This window comes from Fusarium venenatum (genome assembly GCF_020744135.1).
Source record: "Fusarium venenatum strain MPI-CAGE-CH-0201 chromosome Unknown EDB82scaffold_2, whole genome shotgun sequence".
Classification (NCBI taxonomy): domain Eukaryota; kingdom Fungi; phylum Ascomycota; class Sordariomycetes; order Hypocreales; family Nectriaceae; genus Fusarium; species Fusarium venenatum.
The window spans coordinates 2,449,204-2,474,945 of NW_027072130.1; the positions used below are offsets into that span (position 1 = coordinate 2,449,204).

Here is a 25,742-nt window from a genome sequence, read left to right on the forward strand (position 1 = left end):
TTCAGAGAGTCGCTTGGGACGGATTTAGAGGGCGAAATCGAACATGATGGCGACGATGTCTGTTCGATGGGGGGAGGGGGAAAAGGCGGGAGATGGCAGCGGCGGGCTATGGCATAGTTTTGAATGCCTGGGACAGTGACAGCGTGAGCAAGACCAGGAGGAGAAGACGAGTTTAACGTCGGTACCTACGGCGCGCTGCAAAGAGTGCCCACGGCGCGAGGTATAGTACTTGACGACAGTTGGCGTGCGCGTTATCAGCACTGTATAATCGAACCCTTGTAAGTGGCACAGCCAGTCAGTAAAGCGCTGAATCTCGCGCTGTTGCCTTCCACTGGACTACGTGTTGCCCCTCTTTTGTAGCTCCGTGCGATACCGTGTCTAGATCGCGCAGTCTGTACATGGTTGCGGCCTTCCTCGATGGACCTGGAAGCGTGTCTGCCTTTTGGCATCTCCCCATTGGTTCTCCAATCTGTAAAGCGCGTGTGTTTCTTCTGGCCGCCCCCTCCACTTTTTCCCACGACGCCTCCACCTCCACCTTCGTGCCCTTCCACTTCCCGGGCCTCTCTCTATCTTGCAAGGCCTCAAGGCATCCACGAATTCAATGTTTCCCTGGCATCGACCTAGGAGTCACTTGCTTTGCTGTCCCGTTCTGTGCTATACGGTGAGGAGATGAATAGGGTTGAATTATTGTTATGCGTGATTAACGCATCAACAGCCACCCTGGATGATCATCTACCTACCTGTGTGAAAGCCCTGACGTCGTCTCTGCTACATGTGAATATGTGTCAAGAATGCCTTTTCCATTATAGAATGCATCGGCTACCCTCACATCATGCAGCATCATGAATGAAACTGGTGTTTTCCTGGGCGAGGAAAATGAGTGACGATGACCAACAACAACAACAACAACTGTATACATGTCTCCGACTCTCATCTTTGAACACTTCACTTGGCTGGCTAGCCCTCTACTAGCACGCCAACCCAGCCTGGCCTGGTTCGTGCATCTCGCGTATCCCTGCCGTCCCGACCACCCTGGTCACCCTCCCAACCCTTTCTGGCTTCACTGAGTTGTCTGATCTCGAAATGAAGCCGCCCTCGTTTTAGGTTCTCTTCATCCTCATCCTCGCTTCGGCAAACAGCTTCTTGCTTCACATCCGCCCCCGGCTTGCGCATAATACCTGATTCCGTATTTAGTTTCTAGGTATACGTGCATGATCTGGCCCGATAATGCAGATCACGGAAATCTCAAATCTTCAAGGTCTGGAACAACCCTGGAAGCACTATAACTTCCTTCATTTGAAATAGGTCGGTAACCGCTGTGCTGTGATTTCAGTCTGCCAGAGGAAAACTTCAACTGGTGCTGACTATTCTCCAGACTTGACCATTTTGGGGTGAGCATGGTCCTCTAAAACTTGGCTGCTGATGTACGATGACTCTTCTTCAGTTCTTGGTAGTGTAGTCTATACTTCTCCACCCCCACCTTTTCCGCCTTCATCTGGTGAGTTTTTAGACCTGATATCTTCATGATGACTTGAAAGAGGGGGTTTCTCGTAACATCTGGTGTTGGTTCTGTGCGTGATCACCCATGTGTCGGTGTCTTTACCTCGTCTCTGCACTTCGAAACCTCACTATTATATCTCCTTTCCCAATAACCAACCATGTGTACTCTGTGGTACTGATGATCTAGATGTCCAATGGCGAGACGACAACTTGACGCTAATGTGAAACCATCCAATGCCCTTGTGCCTTGTGGATATGATGAAATGGTTTTGAGATTTGGACTTGTCTCGTCTCAGACGCAAGCTGTCCACAGTGACTCGCTCAACCTCTTTCAGGCAGGGCAGGCTGGCAGGTAAGTCAAACTCGGGGCAACTGACTTGAGAATCGGTGGCGTACAAGACGAAAAAAGCAACTGTTGTCCAGTTTATCAGATCTTGGATCAGGCGTCAGCCTGTTTCTTTACTGGGAGTTCAGGCTTCTGGTTACTAACTAACCCACAGGCAGGCACCATAATTCGAAGCAAAAAAAACTTTGAGCTTGTCTCAATACAAGCTTTTCATAAATGCCTCGGAATTTGAGTTGATACCTATCAGAAGCGCTTGTTGAAGTCCGATGCCGCCGTGGTATGGTTCTTGCTTACAAGCCTTCCAGCACCCTGCTGGTGCCCTCATTCATACAGAGGTTTCTGAGAGATCTCGCCATTTCTCCCTGGAGTGTTGCTAATTAATGACCACGGGGAACCCGGCCGTCCCACAATGACCTCACCGCAATTGAACTGTTCCGATGCAGCCCGTCTGATAACCAAATAAACAATAGTATCTTATACATAGAGTTGCTTCATAGTCAAGTGTCCTCAAGAGTATGGCCCGAGAATATTGTTGAGAGTTTGGAGTCTGTTCTGGTGGGCTAGGAGGTTTTCTAGCAACGAGAAGTACATCCCTCATCTTGAATTTGTTTACTTATTGGAGGTGATGTTACATGTGTCTAACGTGAATTCATCCGGGCTTCCGTATATGGTTGAACTCTTGATCATATCCGTATTGTCGATTCATCTATAAGACCTATGATTTATAACAAGTTCGATCAATCAAGACACAACTTTTTGTGTAGCATCGCTTCACAATAGTGTATGTACCACGTTGATCGTTCTCGTTGCACCTGTGCGACGACCAGCACTCTCTCTTTGAGCTCATATCATGAGAATGACATTGCGGGCGCCATCATGACTTTGGTTCCACCGCGCATACACGCACGGCTTCTCCTTAGTTGTGCATGATGGGCGAGAACTCACTTATTCTCTACCTGTATTTGGTCTCTTTTACTTTTGTCATCTGTGCCATGTGTACCTGTATCTGACTAATGGTGAAACATGAGCGCTTTCTTCATCACGCATCTCAATTTCGTAAACATGATAAACACTCTTTCATCTGGCTCGTGCGCCCACCATTGTGTGGCGGCAGCGCTACCAGTCTTCAGCCCCTTAACAGAGTCCAATCTCCTTGTGCTGGACCGAAAGTCGCTACGTCGAACTGCATGTACCCTTCGTTATGGTTCACCGCACAAATCCCACTACAATGTTGTGCTGTTCATTTCATTGCGCATTGTCCAAGTTGTACAAATCATTACCTCAGCAGGGACCATCTCGGTTCAGATATGGGCCCCGTTGAGTCCGTGGACCCTTAACAGACGTGGGAGAGTAGGGACTTGTAGATTCACTTACAGTATTCCCAATAACTTGCCTGTTCATGCGCTTTCGTATCGTATCACGGGTTGTTGTTGTCTTATCTACTCGAAACGTTATTGTACTCTCCTGTTTTTAAAGTCAAAATCTTCGATATTACTGCGTCTTTCTCGACATTCTCTGTGCGTTGACTGTGCTACACTCCATAGCCGAAACCCCGCTTGAGAAGATGTACTTTGGTTGGTTCATGCAAAGGTTGGATGAGTCAGTGGTAGATAGTGGTATTAAATCTGAACACTTGAGTTCGGTCAGGTTGTGTGCAAGGCCGACTGCAACAAGATCTCACATAACCACAACAGTACGCAATGAAAATATTCATGTAATATGGAGAGTTACTATTTACTGCCAAGTGCACGTGTTTTGTGTTTGAGTCACGAAGTTCGACCAACTACTTGGACTTACCCTAGATGACAACAGTCGCCGCGTCTGTTTCATTACTTATGTTCAGTACACTCAAGTGGATAACTGCTATTGATATTGCTCCACTGTCAAATCATACCTGTAAGATGTTATGTATTTTTTATTATTGTGTACTACGTATCTATTAAGGCGAAGTCGTATACGTCGCCTGTTGCACCGCCCGCTTGGAAGCTTAGCTACAGGCAGATGGCTGAGTACAGAGTTCCGTATGATGGGTACTATGACGCACCGCGTAAGGGAAACTTCTCATGGGACCTCGAGGGTTCCGTAAAACTCACGAGAACTACCAGTCATTCATCGTCGAACCAAGTGCGTTGTCACTCACGAGTTGGATTGGATCCATTATATTCAAGCCTTACCTCTACTCAAACTTCGGTGAACCCTTCTTCCATATGCCCCCACATTCCGGACCCCGGCCGGCAGCTTCGGGGCCCAACCGCTTCCACCAAGGTTTCCTATTATATGCGGTGCGAGGTTACGACTGTTTATGCAGTGCTTTTTTAACAAAACAACTCCAGTAGCTTGCGTATCTAAAAGTTGCCAGAAGCCAGAGTTCAGGCGGTATCGATCTGATGTGGATGAACTCTTGAACTGGGATATCTTATCTGCGATGGCCCTCAGGGTTCCAAAGTCCCATCAAGATGGATCCCCCCATCCCTACCCTGGCTCTCGACCTCTTCACCGTCAGGTTTCAAGACAGCTGCATACATACATAGTCGAAAACGTGGTTGCCTAACCCTGTCAAGGCTATACATACCTTGCGCATACATGTCTCTCTGGCTCTGTTCTGTTATTTCCATATGGACACATGAAGCAGGCATCAAATCAGACTGACTCTGTTTGCTTACTAGATCTTGTAGGCAATCGTCATCGTGGTGCCGGATCGTGAATGTCAAGCAAAACCTTGTCGGATTAGGCACCATTCCAGAAGCGATGGAACAAGGCTTCAGTCAAATCCAAAAGACGTCAGAAACCACAAGCCGATATCGCTTACACTCGAGCAAGTCATGGCACAGGACCTTGATCGGCTTTGTAGGGCAAAACGTAAAGAAGGTCTTGTAGAAGCATATCTCAAGGCGCATGGCTTCAAGGCAGGGGTGTCGGTTAGCTACCCCGTCAGGCAATCACAAGTGTTGATCAGGCGGAGAAGCTTGCCACAAGGGAAAGATGCGAAAGAGTGAATCCGAGTATGAAGGCAATAACTAGATTTCTCTAACTAATATACTTTTCCCCGTTACCAACAGGTAAACAAGGAAGTCAGGTGGACAGTCCATGCATGATACAGTCGTGGTTGAGGTAGTTGACACTGAATGTCTTGAATCCATCCAGTCTTGCTTGTCGCGATCTTTCCTTCCACAACATGTTATCCCTCAGCGCAGAATTCGACGTGAACGAAGCGACTGCATAATCACTAGAGTCCATAATCCCTATACAACTAACTAACTAGCTTACGTCCAGTGTCTCAACCTGGACACCCATTTGCCTGCAAACATCCTAGGCAGGATAAGCGCTTGCAAAGCACAAGGTTGATTCCATGTCAGGAACACGCCACCAACGATGCACACGACAAAATCGAGGGTCGTTCGGGCTGACGGGAAAAATTGTACTCAGGCGGTAGAAAGCATTTTCCGATCTTGTCTTATTGTGCGACATAACCTACTAAGAGATATCACGACAAATTAAAGTACTCATAATTCCGCCGTGAATGATACTACCCAGTCACAAGTCACAGAACAATAGAGGTGGGTTGAGGGCAACACACAAGCAGGTATCCTTGACACTCCATGAATGGTGAGACCCGGGAACTGGCAGATACATCACATACTTGTTGAACGGCGAACGAACCTGGCTCACTGGAGCCTACCATAGCGTAGTGCGAGTGAATTTGAAAAACAATCAATACATTTGACCAAGACTAAAACGGTTGCAACTTTTGCCCTTCGCTGACTTAATATCTCAATTCCAATTTCCCAGCTTGTTAATATCGGCCCTTAGCAGCGAAAGAAGTTGACTCTTGTCGTGGCGGTGCCCACCATAGTGTTGTCAGGCCTTTAGGAAGCCATGTAAGTGCTGGCGTCGACACCCTCCTTGGGGAACTCACTGCAAAGTGTTAGTCAGGGAAATGGTGCGAACAAAGAGCAAGTCAACTTACGGCAGAGCGACCTCAAATCGCTTCTCAATCTCCTTGAGCACCTCCTGGTCTTGATCGGTGCTGACAAACGAGATGGCCAAACCCTTGGTACCGAATCGTCCAGCACGACCTACACGGTGCAGGTAAGAGCTGGCATCGTTGGACAGATCGTAGTTGATCGCCAGGTTGATACGCTCAATGTCGATACCTCGTCCGAAAACGTCAGTGGCAACACAGATTCTCTTCTTGAACTCCTTGAACTCCTTGTAACGACGGATACTGTGCAAAGTCAGAAATAGTTTTATGTATGTCGGATTGATGATAACTTACCGCTCTTCCTGACTGACACCAGAGTGGACGGCAATCGAAGGGAAGTTGCACTCGCGGAGAAGCTTGTCGAGCTCAGTAGCGCGGACGGTGCTACGCACAAAGATGATGACCTGGTTGAATTGGAGATCATCCAGGAGCTCGTTGAGCTTGCGGTTCTTTTCCTTCTCTTCTAACTTGATGTAGTACTGCTGAAGACCGTGGAGAGTGAGTTTGGTGTCCTCGTCGACGTAGTGCTCAGTAGGGTTCTGCATGAACTTTCGGCAGATGGGCTTGACTTCCTCGGAAAGGGTGGCTGAGAACATCATAACCTGCTTCTGCTGAGGAGTAGCACGAAAAACGTCCTGCACATCAGTGCGCATGTCTGATTGGTTAGTATGTTACTGTCAGAAACGTATGAAGTAGTGCTCACCAGGCTGATCGAGCATCTTGTCACACTCGTCGAGAACAAAGATGCGAACGCTGCCAAGACGCAGAGCCTTGTCACGGACAAGAGCCTTGAGACGACCAGGGGTACCGACAATGATGTGAGGGCATGTCTCCTTGTTCTTGAGCGTCTCCATGTCGGTCTTGATGGGAGTACCACCATAGAAGACACCGGTCTTGATGTCGGGCATGTACTTGCTGAAACGGTTGTACTCGTCGCGGATCTGGTAGGCTAGCTCACGAGTGTGGCACATGACAACCACAGAGACCTCTCCGTTCACGGGCTCGACTTGCTGAAGGGTAGCAAGAACAAAGACAGCAGTCTTACCCAGACCGGACTTGGCTTGGCAGATAATGTCACCACCGAGGAGCGCCTGGGGGATACAGGTTTGTTGGACTGTCGATCGAATCGATGTTAGAGTGGGTTTCTAAGAAGCAACGAACGACGGGTGTAATGTCAAGTGTCCGTCCATCGTCGCAGCTTAGCCATAATGAATTCTCGCACTTTCCACCGGCGTGGTGCTACAGGAGGGCGTGATAATAACCCGAAGGTCGACACCTGAAGGCCGGATGGTCGCGCAAGCAACCGTGGCGGAGGAGAACCAAGAGCTCCTTGATGTCTTGAAAGATTTTTCTCGTTTCGCTGGTCTTTTCCCAGGAAATCCGTTCGCAACAACGAATGATGTCTTATCCGCTTCTGCGCGATAATCCTGACATCAAAGTTGTGGTTTCGCGGAGAGCCACGTCTCTCAACCATGGGCTCATTCCGCCCGGATGCTCGGACCACCTCAAACTTTCCTGAACCACCTCTGACGACGATAACGATTGCGGAGAAGATTTGGCCATTTGTTCTTGCTTGCGAGATGGACGAACGCTTGAAGGAAGGGGATATGATGACTTAGGGTATTAGAATATCAGGACTGACCCTCCGATGGATGCTCGAAACCGCAGTCGGCGATGGCGCGAAGCAACTCAGCCTTCAGGAGGAAATCGCGGAAACCGGTCGAATGGATACCGACGTAGCTGCCCTTCTTGTCGACATTGTTACCGGCGGCGAGCTCGCCCTTCTTGCCATTGGAGGCAGTCGCGGCGGTCTCGTTGCCACCGATCTCCTCGTCGGAGTAGTCAATGAGATCTTCCTCGTGAGACATGTTGATTGTGATATACGAGCTGTTAGACTGTTGATGTGGAAGCTATCGCGAAAGTTGTTCTCTGCAGCGGAATTGCGTTGACGAGTCTGACGCGAATACGTTTGAGTCGCGTCGCCGTAGAAAGTCGAAGGTGTGGTGTGGGTGTTCCACTGAATTAGAAAAACGATGAATGAAGCGGATTTGAGATGAGATGGGAAAAGGATAGATCGAACCCAGTCTCGTTCCAAGGATGACTTGAGGAGTCTTTGTTGAGGCTGAGAAGGGAGGTGCCAGAAACAGGCAGGAGCAGTGCAAGGTCGCTGCTGGCACGGGGTCCGTGCTTCGTATATCACGTGACTAAACTTGATACAGTGTCAAGTTTTTCCGCACGCACTGGCACGTGAGAATTGCGATTAGTTTTACTGAATTCATTTACCACCTCTCTTACCTGTTCGCAACGACATATACCAAATTATCAGTTCTTATGGCGAAGACCAAGGAGAGTAAGAGCGTTCAAAACCGCATCATATACTCAAGAGCATCTTATCTCTACCAAGCAGCTTCGTATCTCGCTCAGCAACAATCTCTAGCCGGGCAAGATGATCTATCAAAATCCTCAACCTCAGGCCAGGGGTACAGTGCTTCTGCGACAACGAAGAACGAACAAAAAGCCTTGCAAAACCTGTCTCGTCAAGCTGTGACAGACTTACGGGCCGTGACACAGAAAGCACAGATCCGACAAAGCCCGGCTATGAAACAAACCATGTGCAAGTTTTGCGATACCTTACAGATTGAGGGTGATACCTGCACATCAACCGTGGAGAATGCTAGCAAGGGAGGCAGAAAACCATGGGCTGATGTTTTGACTATCAAGTGCGGAACATGCGGCAATGTAAAGAGGTACCCTGTGAGTGCACCGAGACAGAAGCGGAAAGCTCTGCGCAAGCCGGAACGACAAGAAGGTACAGAAGACAGCAGCCACGAGACAGGGGGATGCAAATCTACGATGCAGACGACACCAAATGATACGCCATATCAGACGCCGAGTCAGACGCCGAGTCAGACGCCAGGCCAAACCCTAGGACCCTAAGCTGGAAATAAGAAAGGTCTTGTTGTTCAAATCCAGCAAACGTAATTGCTGCAAGCTCTCAATACTGAAAGCTCCTAGATGAGAGGCTCAGTAGCTCAAGCCATCACAGATGGGATACTATTGGGAAGACCCAGGATTATTACGGAAATCAAGGCCTAGGCTCTATCCTCGTATATTTACAATTGAATATAAAACTAATATCCGTCTGCCACCAATACCAGGGTGGCTTATTTTCCAGGCTGTCCAGCTTCCTTCACGCTCTCCTCTCCTAACACCTTGCTTGCTGCCATAAACCTGTCTCTAGTAAGCTATACCATTCTTATGGAGTCATAGAGAACTTTAATGGTATTACTTACAGCCCGCCGTGCCAGCTCCCTAGTCCTCGCATTGCTTCCGCCTGAACGCTTGTCATGCGCAACAAGTTTTCCGTGTCAGAGAGATTAGATGATAGTTGAGCAAGTTGTGAATTAAGCTGGGCCTAGTAAAAGCACAAGAATATTAGAACAATGGTTTCGTAGCACGAATAGAGACTGTGAAATTCGAATGTGGTATTGCCTGAGGATATAACAACAAACAAGACAGTTCAAAACATGGCTTTGAAGAACTCACTAGTTGTCTGGCCTTGACGGCACCTCCACTGGCCACCATGCTCTGCCGCACGTGAGATCCGGTAACATTACGCGTAGCCATATTGATATCGAGTTTGCGCTCTTTTGTAGGCGTTTTTAATGAATGGTAGAAAAGGTAACAGAATGGACTGACACACTTCTGATCGAGTGCTTGTCAGGATTGGTGAACCGCTCAGAAGGATACGCAACGTCTTAAGTCAACGCGATCGGAGTTTGAGCTCGTAATATGAATTTTGTCCCAGCTCGTGTGTGCTGGAATTCTAAAAGTAATAAAAGTTGCAAACAACTTGAAAGATTGATAGTAGTTTGTTTACAGACAGGCGGGGCCAATCGAGATGACTTGACCGACCCGTGCACTTGACAATCTCATTGGCTCAATCATTAAATCACATAGTTACCTGTACAATCGGAAAGCCACTTCTCCAGTAAATAAACAATATGATATGGCTTTCTTGTGAGGAATCGGATCATGTCAGGGTTTATAGACTACCTTCGTGGGTAAAACATTGCATACACCACTTGTAGTACATGCGTGCTGATAATGTATACACTGATCTTGAGGAGAGATTGCTTCCCAAATCTAGCAATCCCCGGAACCACCTTCAAGGAACCAGCAGTCAGCCTAGGGTCTAACCGACCATGTAGTTGAACGCAGATAGCTACCAGTCAGCGACTTTGAATCATCACCTAACCAAGTTATGATGTCAAGCAAACTACTGCATCTTGGCAAAAAGGCACATCGTGCAAGCGCGCATTTTCTCTTGTTCTGGCAATTGTAGTAATAAACGAATTGCCATTAAATACAAGCCGCTGATTAATTTTAATTTCGGAGTCCATATGGGATTATAGGTCACTATTCGTTAAGAGCTCTGTGTCTTTGTAGGAACTGAGGGCAGTTGTGGCACTGCACTCTTGTCATGGCCGTAATTATATACCTAAGAAGGGAGTTTTGAAGAGGCTCAGAAGGAACAAATAAAAGAATAATCAGTTGCAGAACAACAAGCCCTAATGGTATTCTCTATGCCTGGGTAGAATGATGTCACCTGGGTCATGAGATTCCTGTTGTTTCTTCGATTCAGACGTCACAGCTTGCCTACTCTAGGCAGACTGTAGTAGTTAACTGTTCAGCCCAGCTTGGCCCAGACACGAAGGATCTGAATCCAGGACCAACACGTCCTTCAGCCTTCCAAAACATCAAATCAGCTCGAGAGATATTTTGATGCCAAGCCTTGGCATTGAACATCCTCTTGGAGGCCTAGGCTGACTGATGTCGATCAAAATGCTGGATAAAGGTTTAAAGTACCCCATAGACATAGTGATTAGTTCATGCGTATCGTGTCTCTATTTTACTTGTATCCGCAATCCATCATGAAGGTAGCCCTTTCGCTGACAGCTCTGGCCTCCTCAGCCTTTGCGTTTAGTGGTGGTTACGGTGTTGGCGGAGCTTTTGGAAACATGACCACCAACGAATGGCAAGCTCGTTTCGAAGACGCCAACGCAACGGGAACATACTATTTCGATGCCTACAATGTATCGGAAAGTTTCCCACCCAACAAAACTACCAGCGGCTGGTCGGCTACCATTCGCGTGGCTAATATCACCGACGACCCTGACCCAGAGAGCATTCCATATCCAGGCACCGACATCAGTATCAAAGCTCCAGATGGGATGAAGTTGCCGGAGTCCAACTCTACCGGGTGGCAGGCCTGTGCGACTTTCTGGCCCCCTGACCTTCTCACTTCTGGGGCAACTGGTGATGCTCAACACGACGACGGAGACTGCAGTTCTTTCCTTTCCGAAGAATGCATTGAAGCCATCAAAGCTTCAGCAAATAACTATATCGGTGATAGAGGGAGATGTACAAACACCGCCAGTGTCCCTTCTTTATGTGAGAAGTGGTATGGAGGGTCGGGAACTACCATAGGTAGTGGCAGCAGTAAGTCCAACCTTTGAGCATTGTCTTCTTCTTCTTTATCCTTTCTTTCCGAAACGTGATCTTAACCTTAATATAGTTGGGAACTTCAGTAGGCGCTTCAACGGTAGCACACTTTTCTCCGAGCGTCCACAGCTCATAGGATCAAGTGAGTATACGAAGACTGAGGAGGAGGCCTACGAAGAAGCTATTCGTGGCGTTTGGACTGTCATAATTAACTGGGGCCGCCGTTCTTCGTTTTCCTACAGTCCTGGTGATGCATTGCAGCCAACGGTGTTGTGCTTGCGTACGAGGAATATCACAGAAGGAAGCAAAGATCCCAATGCTGGCGCGAGAACAGCAGCCTACGCACCTATGGCGCTATTTATATCTATGTTGGCTGTAATCATGTTAGTGCACTAGGACTTGTTGAGATAACAGGTAGTTGTCTGTAATAATTAGGAATGATTATAACGTACAATTTTTTATATACGCATCTATCTTTGTCAAATGACCGGAAATGCCAATGTCAAGGCCGAGTATGTTTGGAAGAAGGGTATTTGCTGAGCATTAATAATGAATAATGCGATGGGCTTCAGACAAAATCTGATTGGTTGCAATGCTTTTTGGTTATATACTTTATAACACCGCCGGATACATTGATAAACATTCCGAAGCAGACATATGGCACTTCAAAACAGGATCGTTCCTTGCTTTAGATATAGAATTTCTTTCAATGCATTTCATCAGTGCCTACTGCTGTTTCGTATCTATGTATGTTTCCAACAGAAACTCTCGAGGCTCATGGACAAGTTTCCTACTCGCATCCCATGACTTCTCGCAATGAACAGATTAACCAGAAAAAGAAACAACCATCCTAATCTAATTTGCTTGTGTAAACCCATCAAGAACAATGACTCATAGCCCTCCCTGTTTGCTACCTCCATCCGACTTTTCTTTTTTCATGACATTTCCATGCAAACAATCGGGAGGGTACCTCAACAACCAAGAAAAACAAAGACATGCTCGGCTTCTGCAATGCCTTCATTTCGCCCAATTACTTCCCAAATTGTCCTCGTAAAGATGGGCTTCAGTCTTCGTTGGGATCCCAATCCGTTAGTACAAGCTTATCTCAACAGAGCTTGTAACAACGGATGGTTGATTATATGCTGAAAAGCACCAGAACGTGATCCATAATTCCAATGCAGTATTACCAAAGACAGGCTATTCTGTTTGATCGTTCAGTGTGTATGTACGGAATGTGTTGGGAACGGAATAATTAAAAAGACGTCGAGTCTGAGAATAGTCCAAAGCGACTGTGACTTTTGTCGTGTCGTTGCGTTTTTTTTCGATGGAGCTGGGCGTATAATAAAAACAAAAAGAAAAAGGGTCGTCTTCGCCGAGTGGCGTGTCGTATAGTTATTCAAGCCAGATGAATAGATGTAGTACAAATGGCCTCAACAGGTCCAACAACGAGTAAACCAAACATGGCCCTCTGTTGGCGGCATTAAAAGCATAACCGGAACTCCATAACTGCGAATATCAGAACCTCGAAGCCTCATTCGTCCAACGCTGCGCAATAGCTCTCCCGACATCACCACCGTCAAGGTGTATCCTAACGCACACCGATCGGGGGTCGTGGAGGCAAGCTGCCCTGGCTGCTGTTTGCAGACTGTTCGGAGTCAAATTCACCACTGCCCGCGCTGGCGCTCGCACTACCCGTCAGACTGCGAACATTCCTAGGCTTAGTTTGATGGAGGGCGCTCACCCCTATATGTTGTTCAACTTGTTGTGGTGCTACTGAGTTTCCTTGCCCGGGCGGGTGTCGGGGGACAGGTTGGCGGACACCATCAGGAGGTGATGGCCGTCCGTTCATACCGGGGCCAGGGCCATAGCCACCTGGTGGCGACCCCCGACGGCTGCCACCACGCATCGATGGGGGGTAGGGCTGCCCGGGGGATTGGCTCACACGTCGAGGGAAAGCACCATTCATCCCAGGAGGTCCGCCAGGACCGGGGCCGTACTGCATGTCGTCTAGCCTCGAGGCTGTCAGCGAATTTGCTCGAGAGCCTGCATTCATAGCTCCGCGATCGACTGATCCATATCGATCCGAGGAGCAGCTCATGAGGGGATCTTCAAGGATGTTCTCAGTTGTCATAGAGCTGTGGCCGACCTGACTGGATCGATTGCGTCCGAAGTTGGGTCTGAACCGACCACCCCTGGTAGGAGGTGGCATGTCATCAGGGTTACGGCGAAATTGGCCAGGAGTAGGTCCTGGCGCCTTTCGGTTCTTTCTTGATGTTACACTCATCATGTCAAAATTGTCTGGGTCAATCATTGGGGCGCCAGTGTTGGCTGTAGGATCAAAGTAATCGTCATCGTCATCATCGTCGTCGTCAAACACCTGCTTACTGTTGCGCATAGGATGAGGACCACGACGGGGACCGGGGCCTCCAGGGGGGCCGGATGGAGGTGGCCCACGACGCATTCGCATCTCCTGCTCGCGGAGAGCCATTTCTCGCTGCCGTAGAGCCAGTTCTCGCTCCCTAATGTTGATATCTGAGAGATCGCCGGTAACGGATGGTTCAGAGCCTTCAGGAATATCGTCGTAAAGCACCAGGTGAGAGAACTCCTCCAAGTTGGTCTCTTCCAGCGAGCCTCTCCTTGAAGGCTGACGCGATCCACCGCCATTAATAGAAGGAGGGCCTCGGCCATAGCCATTGGGTGGTCCACCGTTCATAGGTGGTGGGCCACGGCGCATACCACCTTGACTGAAATTTGACGAGTTTCGGGGTCTGGGCTGACGAGGTGGCATTCCGTTACCGTTAGGCATTCCGTTCATTATAGGGCGGTGGCTGTTCTGAGAGGGCATTCGAGGAACTGTCTGCGCCGATGGGGACACTGGCGGCATTGTGTTCGCGTTCGGGTCGCCAGGCTTGGGTCTGTTGCGGTTGACAAGGTTGAGGTTATGGAGAACTGAATACAGGGTCTCAATTCTGGGGAGTGTCATGTTCGCATCTCTGGCCAACTTGATGGGCGAGCCTAGGTAAGTCTCGACTTCCATCGGTCTTCGAGCAACGTAGTCTTGCCACATAATACTCTCTCCTGAAGTCTTGGTCATCTCATCCATTGTCTTCTGCTTGAAGTCGTGTTCAAATTTGCACCCGCTGGCGTTGGCTAGACGAAGCAGTTCATCAATGACGTCCGAGACCATGTCTTTAACACCAACTTTTTCCAAAAGCAGTGCATGATTTGGCGTCTCAAAGATAACACTGATGGGATGGAATGCTATGGGACTGTGCTGCGAATTAGCTAGGTTTTACTCAATGGTGCAAAAGGCATACCCGATGACCCTCTCGTATTGCTGTTGACGAATGTTTGGCGAGACCTTGCACTCTACCTGGCCGGAGCTGAGTGTCATTGCCAAAGCCTGTGCCATATCCTCCTGTATAGTTTTGGGAATGTTATTGGGAGTACTGGCTGGACCGATCCAGATATCGGTTGGACCCTTGTGTTCGAATTCACTCTGGCCCAGTTGTGTGAGTTCGGCACCTGAAACGAGTGACAAGACTACATTGGTAGGAAATCTCTCTTCTAAGGCAGCTTCGACACCAAGTGTGTGTGTTGTGTTAATGAGGATGCATGTATGTTGAGGAGTTACGACCGAGTCGATAACGGAGGCGAGGTCGTATACATCAGGCAAAGCCTTGACGCATAGTACTACATAGTCGAAGGGACCGTCTCGTGCGCTGGCGGCATCTTCGGGATTTCGAACAACTGCGATTGACATGTCAACATAATGGGAAAAAAGAAGCTCGATAGCAGGGAAAGACATACCATGTCGAGGCTTGAATCTTTCGTTACCAAATGTCGGGGACCTTGGGGCTTTGATTAGCATGTGGTAAAAGATTGAATCACCCTGATTCACGTACTTGAACGAGATTCCATATTGTGCCACATGGTCGTAGCCAGACTTCCAAACGAGTGTCACATCACACGCATTGGTGGCCTGGAGTCGCCATGACAAGAACGCTGAAACTGGGTTTCCTCCCACTGAACAAACAGACATTAGCTCGCGGTTCGCCATGATGAGCAGTAAAGGCGGGTCGCTACACTAACAACCGTCCTGACGGTTGCCGTGAGATTATGAAGTCAAACGAGTGAATTGAAAACGAGGAAGATAGGGAAGATGACGAGAGGCAGTGTTGGACTAATGAAGGAATGGTAGGCCAGCTGGTTTCTACGTGAACTAGCCCTAGATTTGAAGGGAGAATTGTAAGAAAAGAAACGACAAACCTGATAGAATCTTGAGCCGGGGCGATACAGGCGCCATAGTGTCTGGCGGGTCCAGATGTGGAATAGTGGCCTAGGCCAGTGATGGTGTAGCGGAGCGGTTTCTAACGACGGACCCGTAGCCTCGGGGCGTATATTGGGTACCACGACACAACGCAATGAGATCCGGAGTACCTCCCTAGTGGATGGCAGGGTATGGATAAGCTTCTAGTGACGATGATTGCCGTTTTCTGAGTGATAATGTGAGCGACGAGAATGATACGAGGATCCAAGGCGATAGTCCAGCTCAAGTGTGCATGTAGCGGCTCGGGAGAAGGAGATTATCGAATAGGAATGGTGCCAGGAAGGCGTCGCAGGCGAGAGATGATGGCCGCAGAAGTGACAGCCAGCGGTAGAAACAACGAGCGACGGGTTCAAAAATCGTGGCGTAACCGGCAGGATGGCGTGCCAGGGGTGTTCTGTAGTGTTGTTACGTGCGTCAATTCGCGATAGGTAATGAAGCAACGAGAAGTCGACGGTCAGTAAGCAGTGAGTGTGACGAGTGGGACGAGAGCTGAGATGGTCTCGGTGGACGATGCACTAAATGGGGGGTGGGAGATTATCTGGGGATCGTAGTCGGACAGATTATAGGAGCGAGAGTGGGTTGAGCTGAGAAGCTGCAACAAGAGAATTGGAGCTCGATCAAGCAGGCTTAGAAATCTCACAGCGGGCGCGGATCAAGTTGCGCGGACTTGGCCCAAGGTAGGTATCGGTGCGGGAACGGCGGGCCTCCGATTTCTCTTTCGCAGTCGTCGTACGTACTGCAGGCGAAAGTTGCCTTGAATCAATCAGCTTCGTTTTGATGGGAAAAATAGAGGGTCCCTCTCGGTTTCTGATCTGAGCAACAGGACAGTGCAGTGCGTGTTGGCTGGCTGTGTAAATGATGATATGGCCCGTGAATGATTGGGTCTCAATTTGGATTGAGGTGGCAGGGGGGGGCGCCGCCGAGAATGAAGAAGCGTAGTGCCTACCTTGGGTGTACTTGGCAAGACAACCACTGCAATCTCTCTGGGTACCGGGGGTGTTCAAGAAGCTATGCTATGCAATGCGGTGCTCCGGGGAGGCTAGGTAATCTTGACAAGAAGAAGGAAAGTTAGAGGAGGCGTGTGGGAGAAAGGGAAAATGCGAGTGGACAAAGATAGGCCAACAAAGTAGGTACCAAGGGGACCAAGCTTGACAAGGGGCCAGTCTCAGCAACAAGCAATGAGTACGTGCTGTACACACTATGTAGCGACGAGGTAGGTATGTGCAGAGAGGCTTAGATACAGAAAAAAACAAGACAAGGGGACCCCGGCCTCGACAAGGTAGCGGCATGTGCGATTTGCGGGAGTGGCTCAGTCCGAAGGAGTGAAGATGGATATCATGAGCTATCAGTGGTTGGAAGGATCAAATCAGATGACAGAGGATGGATGGGTGACGAAATGAGATGAGGAAGGATGTATATATTGTGGTTGTGATTTTGTGAAGAAGAAGTGGAAGAAGAAGAAGAAAAAACCACTGCCACCCGAAGAAATGCAAAAACCCCGTATTTGATTCTGTTGTGGCAGAAATGCCAACGGCAGACAAGACAAGGGATTGGCGATGAGCAATTAATAGAGGGGTGGGCTAGGTCGTGACTTGCGTGAAGGAAGGGATGGAGAATGGGACGATGGATAGACTTTCAAGTCATGATGAGCAGCAGATACTGTCTGCATGCTACATAAACTTAATTGATACGAGCTGGTAATGCTTCACCCTCTCGGACAGTTTTGTTTTACAGCAGAAATTGATCAACTTACAAGTTCTGGTGATTTCCTTGCTCCCTCAGTAATCTAGTAATTCCCTTCGATTGAATTATTTCCTAACCCAATAACAAAAAATAAGATAAAAACCAGTGGCGTGGGAGAGCAGTGACGAATGCTGACGAGGACGGGGACACGGAAGGCCTTTGTTCGTTTCGAGATTTGCTGTTAGTCCACGAAGCCCCGTAGCATGGATACCGTATGTACTGATACTGTACTGCAGAGATACCCTGGTGAGGATGGATCGGTTGGTGCGAACTGCGGGCGGAGGGGGCGGTTGTTGAGGAACCCAATGAAGCGAGTGTTCCCACCAGAGAATATACACGAGCTTAAGCTTGATTGAAAGATTATACAGACCGAAAGTAACTGAACTGTTCCTCTATTGAGATTGGGACTTGAAGGAGGATATCCGCCGATACTCGAGCAATTCAATTCCAGGCTGTCTTAGTGTGCAGTTGTTTCGTTCGTCCGAGACAGACGCCTGTTATATCGAATACGGTTCAAGATTAATTAATTAATCACTTCAAACGTCCAGAATGACCGGAAGTTTGAGAATGATAACTCAATCTTGTTTGTCGTTATTGTTTTCGAATCGTTCTGTTTCGCTGTCTGCCTTGGTTTCGTTTCAATCGAGTTGCTCGCTTCGTCTTTGCTTTGCGTTTCGTCCAGACTCCGCTCTTGATTTCTTTTCCACTAGTGTCGGTGATAGGCAGGTATTGATTATTTCCCCAGACGCCACCACACTGCCCGAAATATCCAAAGAGGGAAGAAAAAGACGTCAAGCTGCGAGTGGTCGATCGTCGATGCAGCAAAATTGAAGCCTACAGCATTCAAGAAGAAGAAAGTAAAAAGAAAATAGCGAGGGAGGAGACGAGAAATTGTTGTTCAGTCAAGGGAGAAGGAAACAAGGGGAATCAATGAGGCACGGTCAACCTACATACGAACATTCTACCACCCACCTAATGGATACGAAGCAAACCCTAGAAGCGAGAAGCTTCCAACAGTAAATCAATGGCACCCTGACTTGATTGCCTCAGCCCATCCAAGCCCAAACTCAAACGGCCTCCTCATAACTGCCTACCCAGAACCCAGTAGGGCCCTCACACACACAAGGAGATACCAGATTTGCTATCGTGATCCCCACAAGCAGCATCCCGTTCTCACATCCACATGCGGCACGAGGCTGCGCTGATGTTGGAGAAGCAAACTACAGTACAACACGCCAATGTAACGGGTAGAATGATGTGATGTCGCCATCCGAATATCATCTGTTGAAAAATTAGTCAACATGCAGATAACCAGTTTCTGAAACCTCTCAATAACATGCCCTTGTCCCAATCTTCAATAAAATTCTCTAGTATTACAACTGCTTTTATCGTGCTGACATGGATGCATCAACAACGGAGATTTTGCTATATTACAGCTAAAAGCGATCGTATACATACATGTGTACACAGTTTGGATGACACTTCAATGGGTTTTTGACATGGGTGCCTGTATCCAAGTTCGTCACAACATATAGTAGCATCGCATTATTATCAAGAAGGCGAAGCGAACACATGCCAAAGATAATATCCATGACTTATCCGCTCTAGCCAAGATGCAGGGCGACCAAAACCTCGTGTAGAGTTCAATGCCGTGGAGCATCGCACAGCACACGCACTCACGCAGGCATCCCACAATGCTGCGCCACGAAGAGGAGAGCAGCAGACGCAGAATATAGAAAGACCACTGGCCAAGTATAATCAGTGGGTAAACGGAATAATTCCCACCTTCCACCAACCGGGGATTAAACCTCCTCCGCTTCGGGTGCAGAGAAGGCGGTTCTTATCTGCTACCATTTTTCACACGAAAGGACTTTGATGTGCGCACCAAACCGCTTCTGACAGCCATGAACGCAAGTGCAACTTGTCGAAGCTATATCGAGTCGAAGAAGACGATATGGAAAATTCATCTGGTGTTAAAGTTTTGAAACAATACCAATTGTCAGTTGCTTCGGTGGGGTCATGCCCTGCCCTCTTGGACTCTATTTTAGAACCCCAACAGCCTAGCATCTGAGTTTATCATTGACTATATTCGGTTCGTTTCAATGGCCATTTCTTGATTGGGCTAGTATAATGGTAGCTTGTCAGCAAACTCACAACTTTTTATTTTCTACATCTGAAAATGCTTCTCAACCCAGTAAACATTGCACGATACATTGCCAAGGTAGAGAGGATTTACTTCTCCCACGTACTCCGTAGATGCCTATAATAGCATCCAATCTCTACGATGAGTAGATGGAAATCAAGATTCAAGCTGCTAGCTTCCGTCCATCGTTACACCCAAAAACCGGAATCTATATCCCCGTCTATACTATATGACCTAGAGTATAATTAAAGTTGCAGACTTTGGTTCAGTTCTCCTCCTAAAAACATAGCTGGGTATGCAAAGAGGTACGGATATTGCAGCATCGAATTTCCTCTTCTCCAGACATGTATGGGGCTTTGGCAGTAAATCCCATGCCCATCTTGTGGAGCAGTCCTGATACACGTTTACTCCGCTGCCATGGCACGATTATCAAGGCTACCAGGGGGTAAACTTGTCTTTGCCCAACGCCAAACTGGATAGTGTGCCAGTTACTTGGCAGACTGTTTAAACTTCTTGAACAACTTCACAATATCACTGCTGGAACATGTGGGGTTTTATAAGAAGGTACATAGTAGCAGCCAGTAGATAATTCCTGAATCAAACTCTCCGACTCAGATCAGAGCAGAAAAGAATAGAGCCCGATGATAGACCAGAGACAACAGCAAAGTATCCCTCATGTACCTTTGAGGTACTTACTGCTAGATCGATCGTGGATCCTGGACATTATCCCTGTCTTGTCGCGCTGTACCTTGCAGGCCAAACCCACATTCCGTCACCATCCACTAATTAGTTACGAGTACGCGTCTCCCAGTGTGGTCCAAATATGTATGGACGCGTACCTACTGGCAGAGAAGGAGTCAAACAAGCTTTTTTATTATTGTTTATGTTCCCTCCTAAATATCGCCCTACTTGTAAACCCCTATTTCCTTGCAGTCACTGCATATTTTCTTCTCTTCGGAGTATCCTGTTTTACTACGAAAGCTGTGAGGTAAACACTCGTCTTCCGGATGGTCCGGCGGTAGTTTTTGTCCAACGGCGCAGTCAATGACGTATGAACAGACAGAGCCAAACTACTTTAGACAATTTTGGCAGGACGATGAAATGGACATGGGACGAGTTTCGATTTCTGGCCAGCTAAAAGGGCCAGGGTCAGGGATAAGGACCGAGTGTTGGCGTTTTTCCAACGTGCCACGAAACCACTCCTATTTTAGTGAGCGAGGCTCAGCGCTGAGCCCAATGAGGCTACGCTGTAAAAATACGCTTCCATGCCCCGGGATAGACCGTTCAAGCTACCGTCCTTAGGCGTTGCTTGATCCGCTTTGGTCCGGCCAGTCACGTTGCTTTCTCTCTTTCACATCGTCGATCTGCCGACCTTGCTCTTTGTATGCTGCCGGCTACCGGTCCTGTAATTGAAGCTATCGACTGGCTGCAGAATACACTGTAGTACGCTTCACTGCTGCTGTATGCACCGAAAGTATACCCCAGACGATGAGCTGGTCAGACCAACATCACATCTACACCGAAACTTGGCAGAGAAGCCATAGTCATAAATATTGGGAACTTAGGCAGTCAATCTTAATCCTTGAAAGGAATGAACCAAAAACTCTCCCTGTGTTGATGGATCCATCCTTTCGGGTTCGGTTCCACCGGAGACCAGGTAGGCTTGGGCCTGTCTATGTCTAGGTCTCGGTCTAGGTGTTCACGAATCCTTCCCATATCTGCCGCTGCTCATTCATATATCACAAATTGGCTTGAAGCTCGACGCATATGTGACATATCTGTTTCTTCCCGCTGTGTCCGCTCCACGGCTGAGCAGATAAAGTGAGGCTGAAATATAAGGACTTTCTGTGCCCAAACCAAGGGCCTTTGAGAGCTCTCCAATCACACGTGGGCTCAACTATGAGTAGCTACAGTTGTTGACGATCCGCTCATCAACATGTGGACAAGCCAGTCAATAAACAGATGGTAATCCGACAAAGGGACCCTACCAGATCTTCCGTCATGATCTTGAATCACCTACGGGTCACCGTTGTTTAGTATGATCTACAAGAGATGGGCAACTATCTTTATCCTCGCTTAGGCATCGCTTAATCGTTTAGTGCTGGAAACACAGATTCCCTTGACACTATTGGTTGGCATCCCACCCATCGACTCGCATTTTTTATGTATCCTCGGCAATAAAATGATGATTATTTCACGCTCGGTCATTTGGTGCAGTGGCTAGTATTCGAGTATGGGTTTTGGCGGGCCTTTATCTCCGCGCAGCATAAGTATGACATTCTCATCCTCTCTTCCGCCCACACAGGTGCACAAGGCTGAACTTCGTCGAGATTGGCTTTCCAGGATAACATTGATCATCCCGTCTAAGCTGAAAACAAAAACAAAAAACGGTCGCGGCCTGAACGGTGTTACGCTGGACCCAGTAGTTAGTTAAGTGAAATGGAGGCGCATGCTAAATTTGACATCACAGGGGGATCTTCAACCCAGGTACCCAAGCGGGTCCCTCCATGGGATTTCTAGAATATTGCATGTGCTTGTCAGGCGTCAGCACATCATGTTCTGGAGGACCGTACGGAGTCATAATCCGTAACTCATCACCCGCTTATAACACAGTTCAGTACATAGGCGCCTACGGATACTCCGGCGCTGATCATGCATGCATTGGTTACTTTCCACGTATCCCTGCGACAACGGGATACTAACCCGCCATGTGTTCTGATGTCTAATTAGGACACCATGATAGAACAAGTAGTTTAATGAGACGTGCAGAGATCGACATGTCCAGGAATCGTACGGAGTAGAGTTAGGAGAGAGGGTGTCCATTTCATAACTAATGGCACTGGCTACATACAAAGTAAACACGGTAAACATAAAATCGTTTCATATACTGTCGATCTGCTCACGTTCAAGTGATTTTCATAAGGTCATTGTCCTATACCAGATTGTGACTGACTACTATATACATTACAATTTCGACACTGGGTTGAAATAACGACTTTCTATCCCGGTTGTACAATTAGTCGCGCTTGAAATGATTGGGTTGCTTAATACAGAGCCGTGGTAACACGAGCATTCACTTTTGTACAGGGTAGGCAGAACCTGATTGATGGTGGTCAATAGAGAGACATTCGAGACGATTTGTTCTACTGTAGCAAGACCTAAAATAAGATAATATATAGGAGTCAATCTTGTCCATACCTGTTTGAGCACATCCTCAATGTTTACTTCATGTGAGCTGTATCTCTCAAGAAGTCTCTGCTAAGCATTTGCGAGACATGTTCACGGTCATTAGTCAATATTGATCACCATACCATAGAAACCTGAATTTGGCATTCCGAGAGACACTTAATTTATGTTTTCATTCTTCAGCAGAGATATTCAACTATGACGAAACGAAACTGCCCAGCATGTGGGTCATGTAGTAGTATTGAGCAGTTATTAAAGACCCAAGTCCAGTTAGCCACAGAGAAGAAAGGAATGAACGGTATGCATTATCAGTACATGCAGAGGATAGTCGGAGCGCAACTGTGAGAATGGACATGTATAGAACACCGGAACTTGACTGTTGTACAAAGTTCGAATGCTTGGAGGCCCGCCTGTACATATCTTCACAACGTGGTAAGCGGCCAGCTGCATACCCGACGATGCATATAACAGGTGTACTGCCGCGTTCCGAAATCTGATGCAGGAGGATTAACTTCTCATGGTTTAATCAAGGCTGAGGAAGACCGGAGTTGTCTAGGATAGGAGCATATTCGGAAGGAACAGGAGTTCACCAGAAAAACTTGTCAACCTTGATATCAGGTTGGTTTTGCATTTTGCTATGGGACCCGTGACATCAAATAACCACTAAGTCAAGTACATACATGAACTATAGGTTGCAGCAATAAATGTAGGCCGAGACTGATAACTACCGACATAGACTGAGCACCCTGAGGGTCCACACCGTTTTGAGTCTGCAATTGCTGTAACACAGCTCAATCCTGCTGTGATATATGCAGAAGAAAGTCACTAGAGAGTGAAAGCAGCTGCCCGAGGCGTGGCTGTCATACAATAAACAAAGCTGTGTTGCAAGTTAGAGCGTATGCTGATGCATTCTGGCGTCAATCACATATTGGTGAATGTTCGTTTTGGCAACCTGGGGCCAATGCTCGAGTCTTTTGCGCGGAATAGACGAAGGTGCTCTCATCTCACTACCATACCCGAAGCTAGGTGACCATCAGACTGGTCTACAAGAGTGTACTGTATAGTATGTTTGATTGTATGTAAATGTGACATTTGTATACCAAGTGGAAGTTCCTATAGCAGAGCGATGTGAATTACACGATAGGAGTAGGCTTGAAATGCAAGAGTGCTTCTACAGGCTCGGTTCTTCCCACAGACCTCCCTGTAGCTATCAAACTTTTGCTAGTTTTCCTCTGGAATTGTTGATAGAGCAATGATGCTGAACTCGAGGTTACCATCGGCAACCTTGGTGTACCTCTTGACAGTTGCTTCAAGCGCCTGTTCGCTAAGGAGGTCATTTCCTTCATCCAAGATACCGCAATCAACTGGTTCGCCCCAACCTCCCTCTAGGTCGTAGAGATGACCGTCTGAACCTTTGACGAAGCTGATAAAATGATACCCGACAGGTTCTTGGCTCGTAGGTGCTGCAGAATCCCCTGTCATAGCTGCATCCATATGGGCCTTTTCCAGTTCAACGGAATTGTAGAGGAAGTCGGCACGTGCAAGGGGCTTAAGGTCCTGTGTCTCCTTGATGATCTCGTCTAGGAGCGAGTCTGGGTTGATAAAATCCTTGGCCGTACCGTTGCTTACACTGTGTAGGAGAGCGATGAGGCCGCAGGCGTGTCCGATAGTCTGTCTATACCACATGACGGGTTCATCTGGACCAGAGCCATCGTATGTTAACTCTTTTGAACCAGGATCACTTTCCCGAACGCGAGCCCACATAGGCGCAGGAGTGATAAAGATGAGGGCGTGGACGGGGTGAGGAATCATGGCCAGCAACTCAGGCTCGTCAACGCTGTAGACATCGTAGAAACCGAGCTTCTTGGAGATGCCTAGGTTATGAATGAGCTTGGTGAACACTTCTGGGTTGTTCTCGAGCGGGATGAATGTTTTCGTTCCGTCCTTTCGGAAAGTTACTCCTGGAGTGGTCGACATGATGATGGTTGACAATGTTCAAATCAGAGTAATAAGCGGTGGGATGTTCCTTTACCCCGCGCTTGTTGTTCATTGATCCTCAAGAACTCTGCTGGTTGGAGTTAAAGGCAACGACACAGAGTAGGTCTTCGTCGTGTTAGTCATGTTAGGCAGGCAACACTTGTTGCGTCACCTTCATACCTGCAAACCTACAACTATAAGGGCGTATGCCTGTAGACACGGATTCCTATCAAACTGGCTGCTACCTCTGCGAAATAAACGAACGTGCTGCAATCAACAAAGCCTACGGAGATTAACATGCCAAAAGTACCGAATGATGTTTGAATTGAGCAACCGGATTGTTCCTGAAACGAAGTGACTATTATTATCCTACAAAGCAAATTATGCAAGCCGCGTTTAATAAACTTCACCATACCTTTGTGAAACTCACGTTTTCTATTTAAACCTTTGGCTACTGACGACTTCATAATGCTGCTAGCAACATGGCATAGCGTCTCATCGACGTTACCTTTGGCTGTATTTGTTGCCAATTCTTACCGACTTGGAGGCCCTCGGGCATAAGGCACAAGAGAAATCCATATTTGTGACCAGGAGGACTCACATTATTATTGACAATGGTGATAAATAGAGCTATACTTTGAAGAGTTATCTCAAAGTAGTAGATCGCCCATATAACCACACGTAAAAGGTTGTACCGGTGAAACAGCCACTGTTTTTGAAGAGTCGTTGTCTTTGAGTGTTAGCCACTTACACGAATGACCTGACGCACTAACTACACTGTCATCCAGTTAGGACCAGGAACCAGTATTTAGGTAGTCCAATACTCTGTAGTAGTATTGCAATTATAAGCCCGAGGCCGCAGTAAACTGAACATATCTTACGAAACTTGCCGATCGCCCGTTGACAATTATGAAGATCATGTTTGACATTTTGGCAGAAATTTCATGGCTATGAGTGGGTTGGCCAAAGGTTCCAACACCTTTTGGTGACAATGTGAGCCGAGCTGAACAAAAGTTCGCCACGTGATGAA

The 25,742-nt window shown here is 47.7% G+C and overlaps 8 protein-coding genes across 8 annotated transcripts; 2 read left to right on the forward strand and 6 right to left on the reverse strand.

Annotated features, from left to right (window-relative positions):
• Positions 1–5,513: 5,513 nt before the first annotated feature.
• Positions 5,514–7,696, reverse strand: EDB82DRAFT_554370 (P-loop containing nucleoside triphosphate hydrolase protein; the record flags this gene model as incomplete). Its single annotated transcript, XM_025733696.2, has 6 exons — positions 5,514–5,761; positions 5,814–6,071; positions 6,123–6,483; positions 6,532–6,973; positions 7,051–7,442; positions 7,471–7,696. 6 exons carry the CDS (start codon positions 7,694–7,696, stop codon positions 5,713–5,715), a joined length of 1,728 nt encoding a protein of 575 aa, XP_025584577.1. The 3' UTR covers positions 5,514–5,712.
• A 35-nt stretch (positions 7,697–7,731) lies between these two features.
• On the forward strand, positions 7,732–9,014 carry EDB82DRAFT_142251 (RNAse P Rpr2/Rpp21/SNM1 subunit domain-containing protein). Its single transcript, XM_025733697.2, has one exon. The coding sequence runs from the start codon at positions 8,160–8,162 to the stop codon at positions 8,763–8,765; it is 606 nt and encodes a 201-aa protein (XP_025584578.1). The 5' UTR covers positions 7,732–8,159; the 3' UTR covers positions 8,766–9,014.
• Positions 9,015–9,036: 22 nt separating this feature from the next.
• Positions 9,037–9,907, reverse strand: EDB82DRAFT_496279 (uncharacterized protein). Its single transcript, XM_065608529.1, has 2 exons — positions 9,122–9,907; positions 9,037–9,059 (listed from the first exon to the last, which is right to left on the reverse strand). The coding sequence occupies exon 1, from the start codon at positions 9,453–9,455 to the stop codon at positions 9,264–9,266; it is 192 nt and encodes a 63-aa protein (XP_065464598.1). The 5' UTR covers positions 9,456–9,907; the 3' UTR covers positions 9,037–9,059; positions 9,122–9,263.
• An 855-nt stretch (positions 9,908–10,762) lies between these two features.
• Positions 10,763–11,729, forward strand: EDB82DRAFT_523500 (uncharacterized protein; the record flags this gene model as incomplete). The annotated part of the gene is made up of 2 exons (XM_025733700.1): positions 10,763–11,330; positions 11,407–11,729. The coding sequence occupies 2 exons, from the start codon at positions 10,763–10,765 to the stop codon at positions 11,727–11,729; spliced, it is 891 nt and encodes a 296-aa protein (XP_025584580.1).
• An 808-nt stretch (positions 11,730–12,537) lies between these two features.
• EDB82DRAFT_142350 (ketopantoate reductase PanE/ApbA-domain-containing protein) lies at positions 12,538–15,598 on the reverse strand. The gene is made up of 4 exons (XM_065607061.1): positions 15,239–15,598; positions 15,144–15,184; positions 14,651–15,083; positions 12,538–14,602 (listed from the first exon to the last, which is right to left on the reverse strand). Exons 1-4 carry the CDS (start codon positions 15,391–15,393, stop codon positions 12,922–12,924), a joined length of 2,310 nt encoding a protein of 769 aa, XP_065464599.1. The 5' UTR covers positions 15,394–15,598; the 3' UTR covers positions 12,538–12,921.
• A 7,153-nt stretch (positions 15,599–22,751) lies between these two features.
• Positions 22,752–23,486, reverse strand: EDB82DRAFT_496291 (uncharacterized protein). Its single transcript, XM_065608530.1, has one exon. The coding sequence runs from the start codon at positions 23,151–23,153 to the stop codon at positions 22,932–22,934; it is 222 nt and encodes a 73-aa protein (XP_065464600.1). The 5' UTR covers positions 23,154–23,486; the 3' UTR covers positions 22,752–22,931.
• Positions 23,487–23,554: 68 nt separating this feature from the next.
• Positions 23,555–24,809, reverse strand: EDB82DRAFT_142792 (uncharacterized protein). Its single transcript, XM_025733702.2, has one exon. It carries the CDS (start codon positions 24,710–24,712, stop codon positions 23,957–23,959), a length of 756 nt encoding a protein of 251 aa, XP_025584582.1. The 5' UTR covers positions 24,713–24,809; the 3' UTR covers positions 23,555–23,956.
• Positions 24,810–25,175: 366 nt separating this feature from the next.
• On the reverse strand, positions 25,176–25,641 carry EDB82DRAFT_474205 (uncharacterized protein; the record flags this gene model as incomplete). Its single annotated transcript, XM_025733703.2, has 3 exons — positions 25,176–25,421; positions 25,464–25,484; positions 25,594–25,641. 3 exons carry the CDS (start codon positions 25,639–25,641, stop codon positions 25,176–25,178), a joined length of 315 nt encoding a protein of 104 aa, XP_025584583.2.
• Positions 25,642–25,742: the final 101 nt, after the last annotated feature.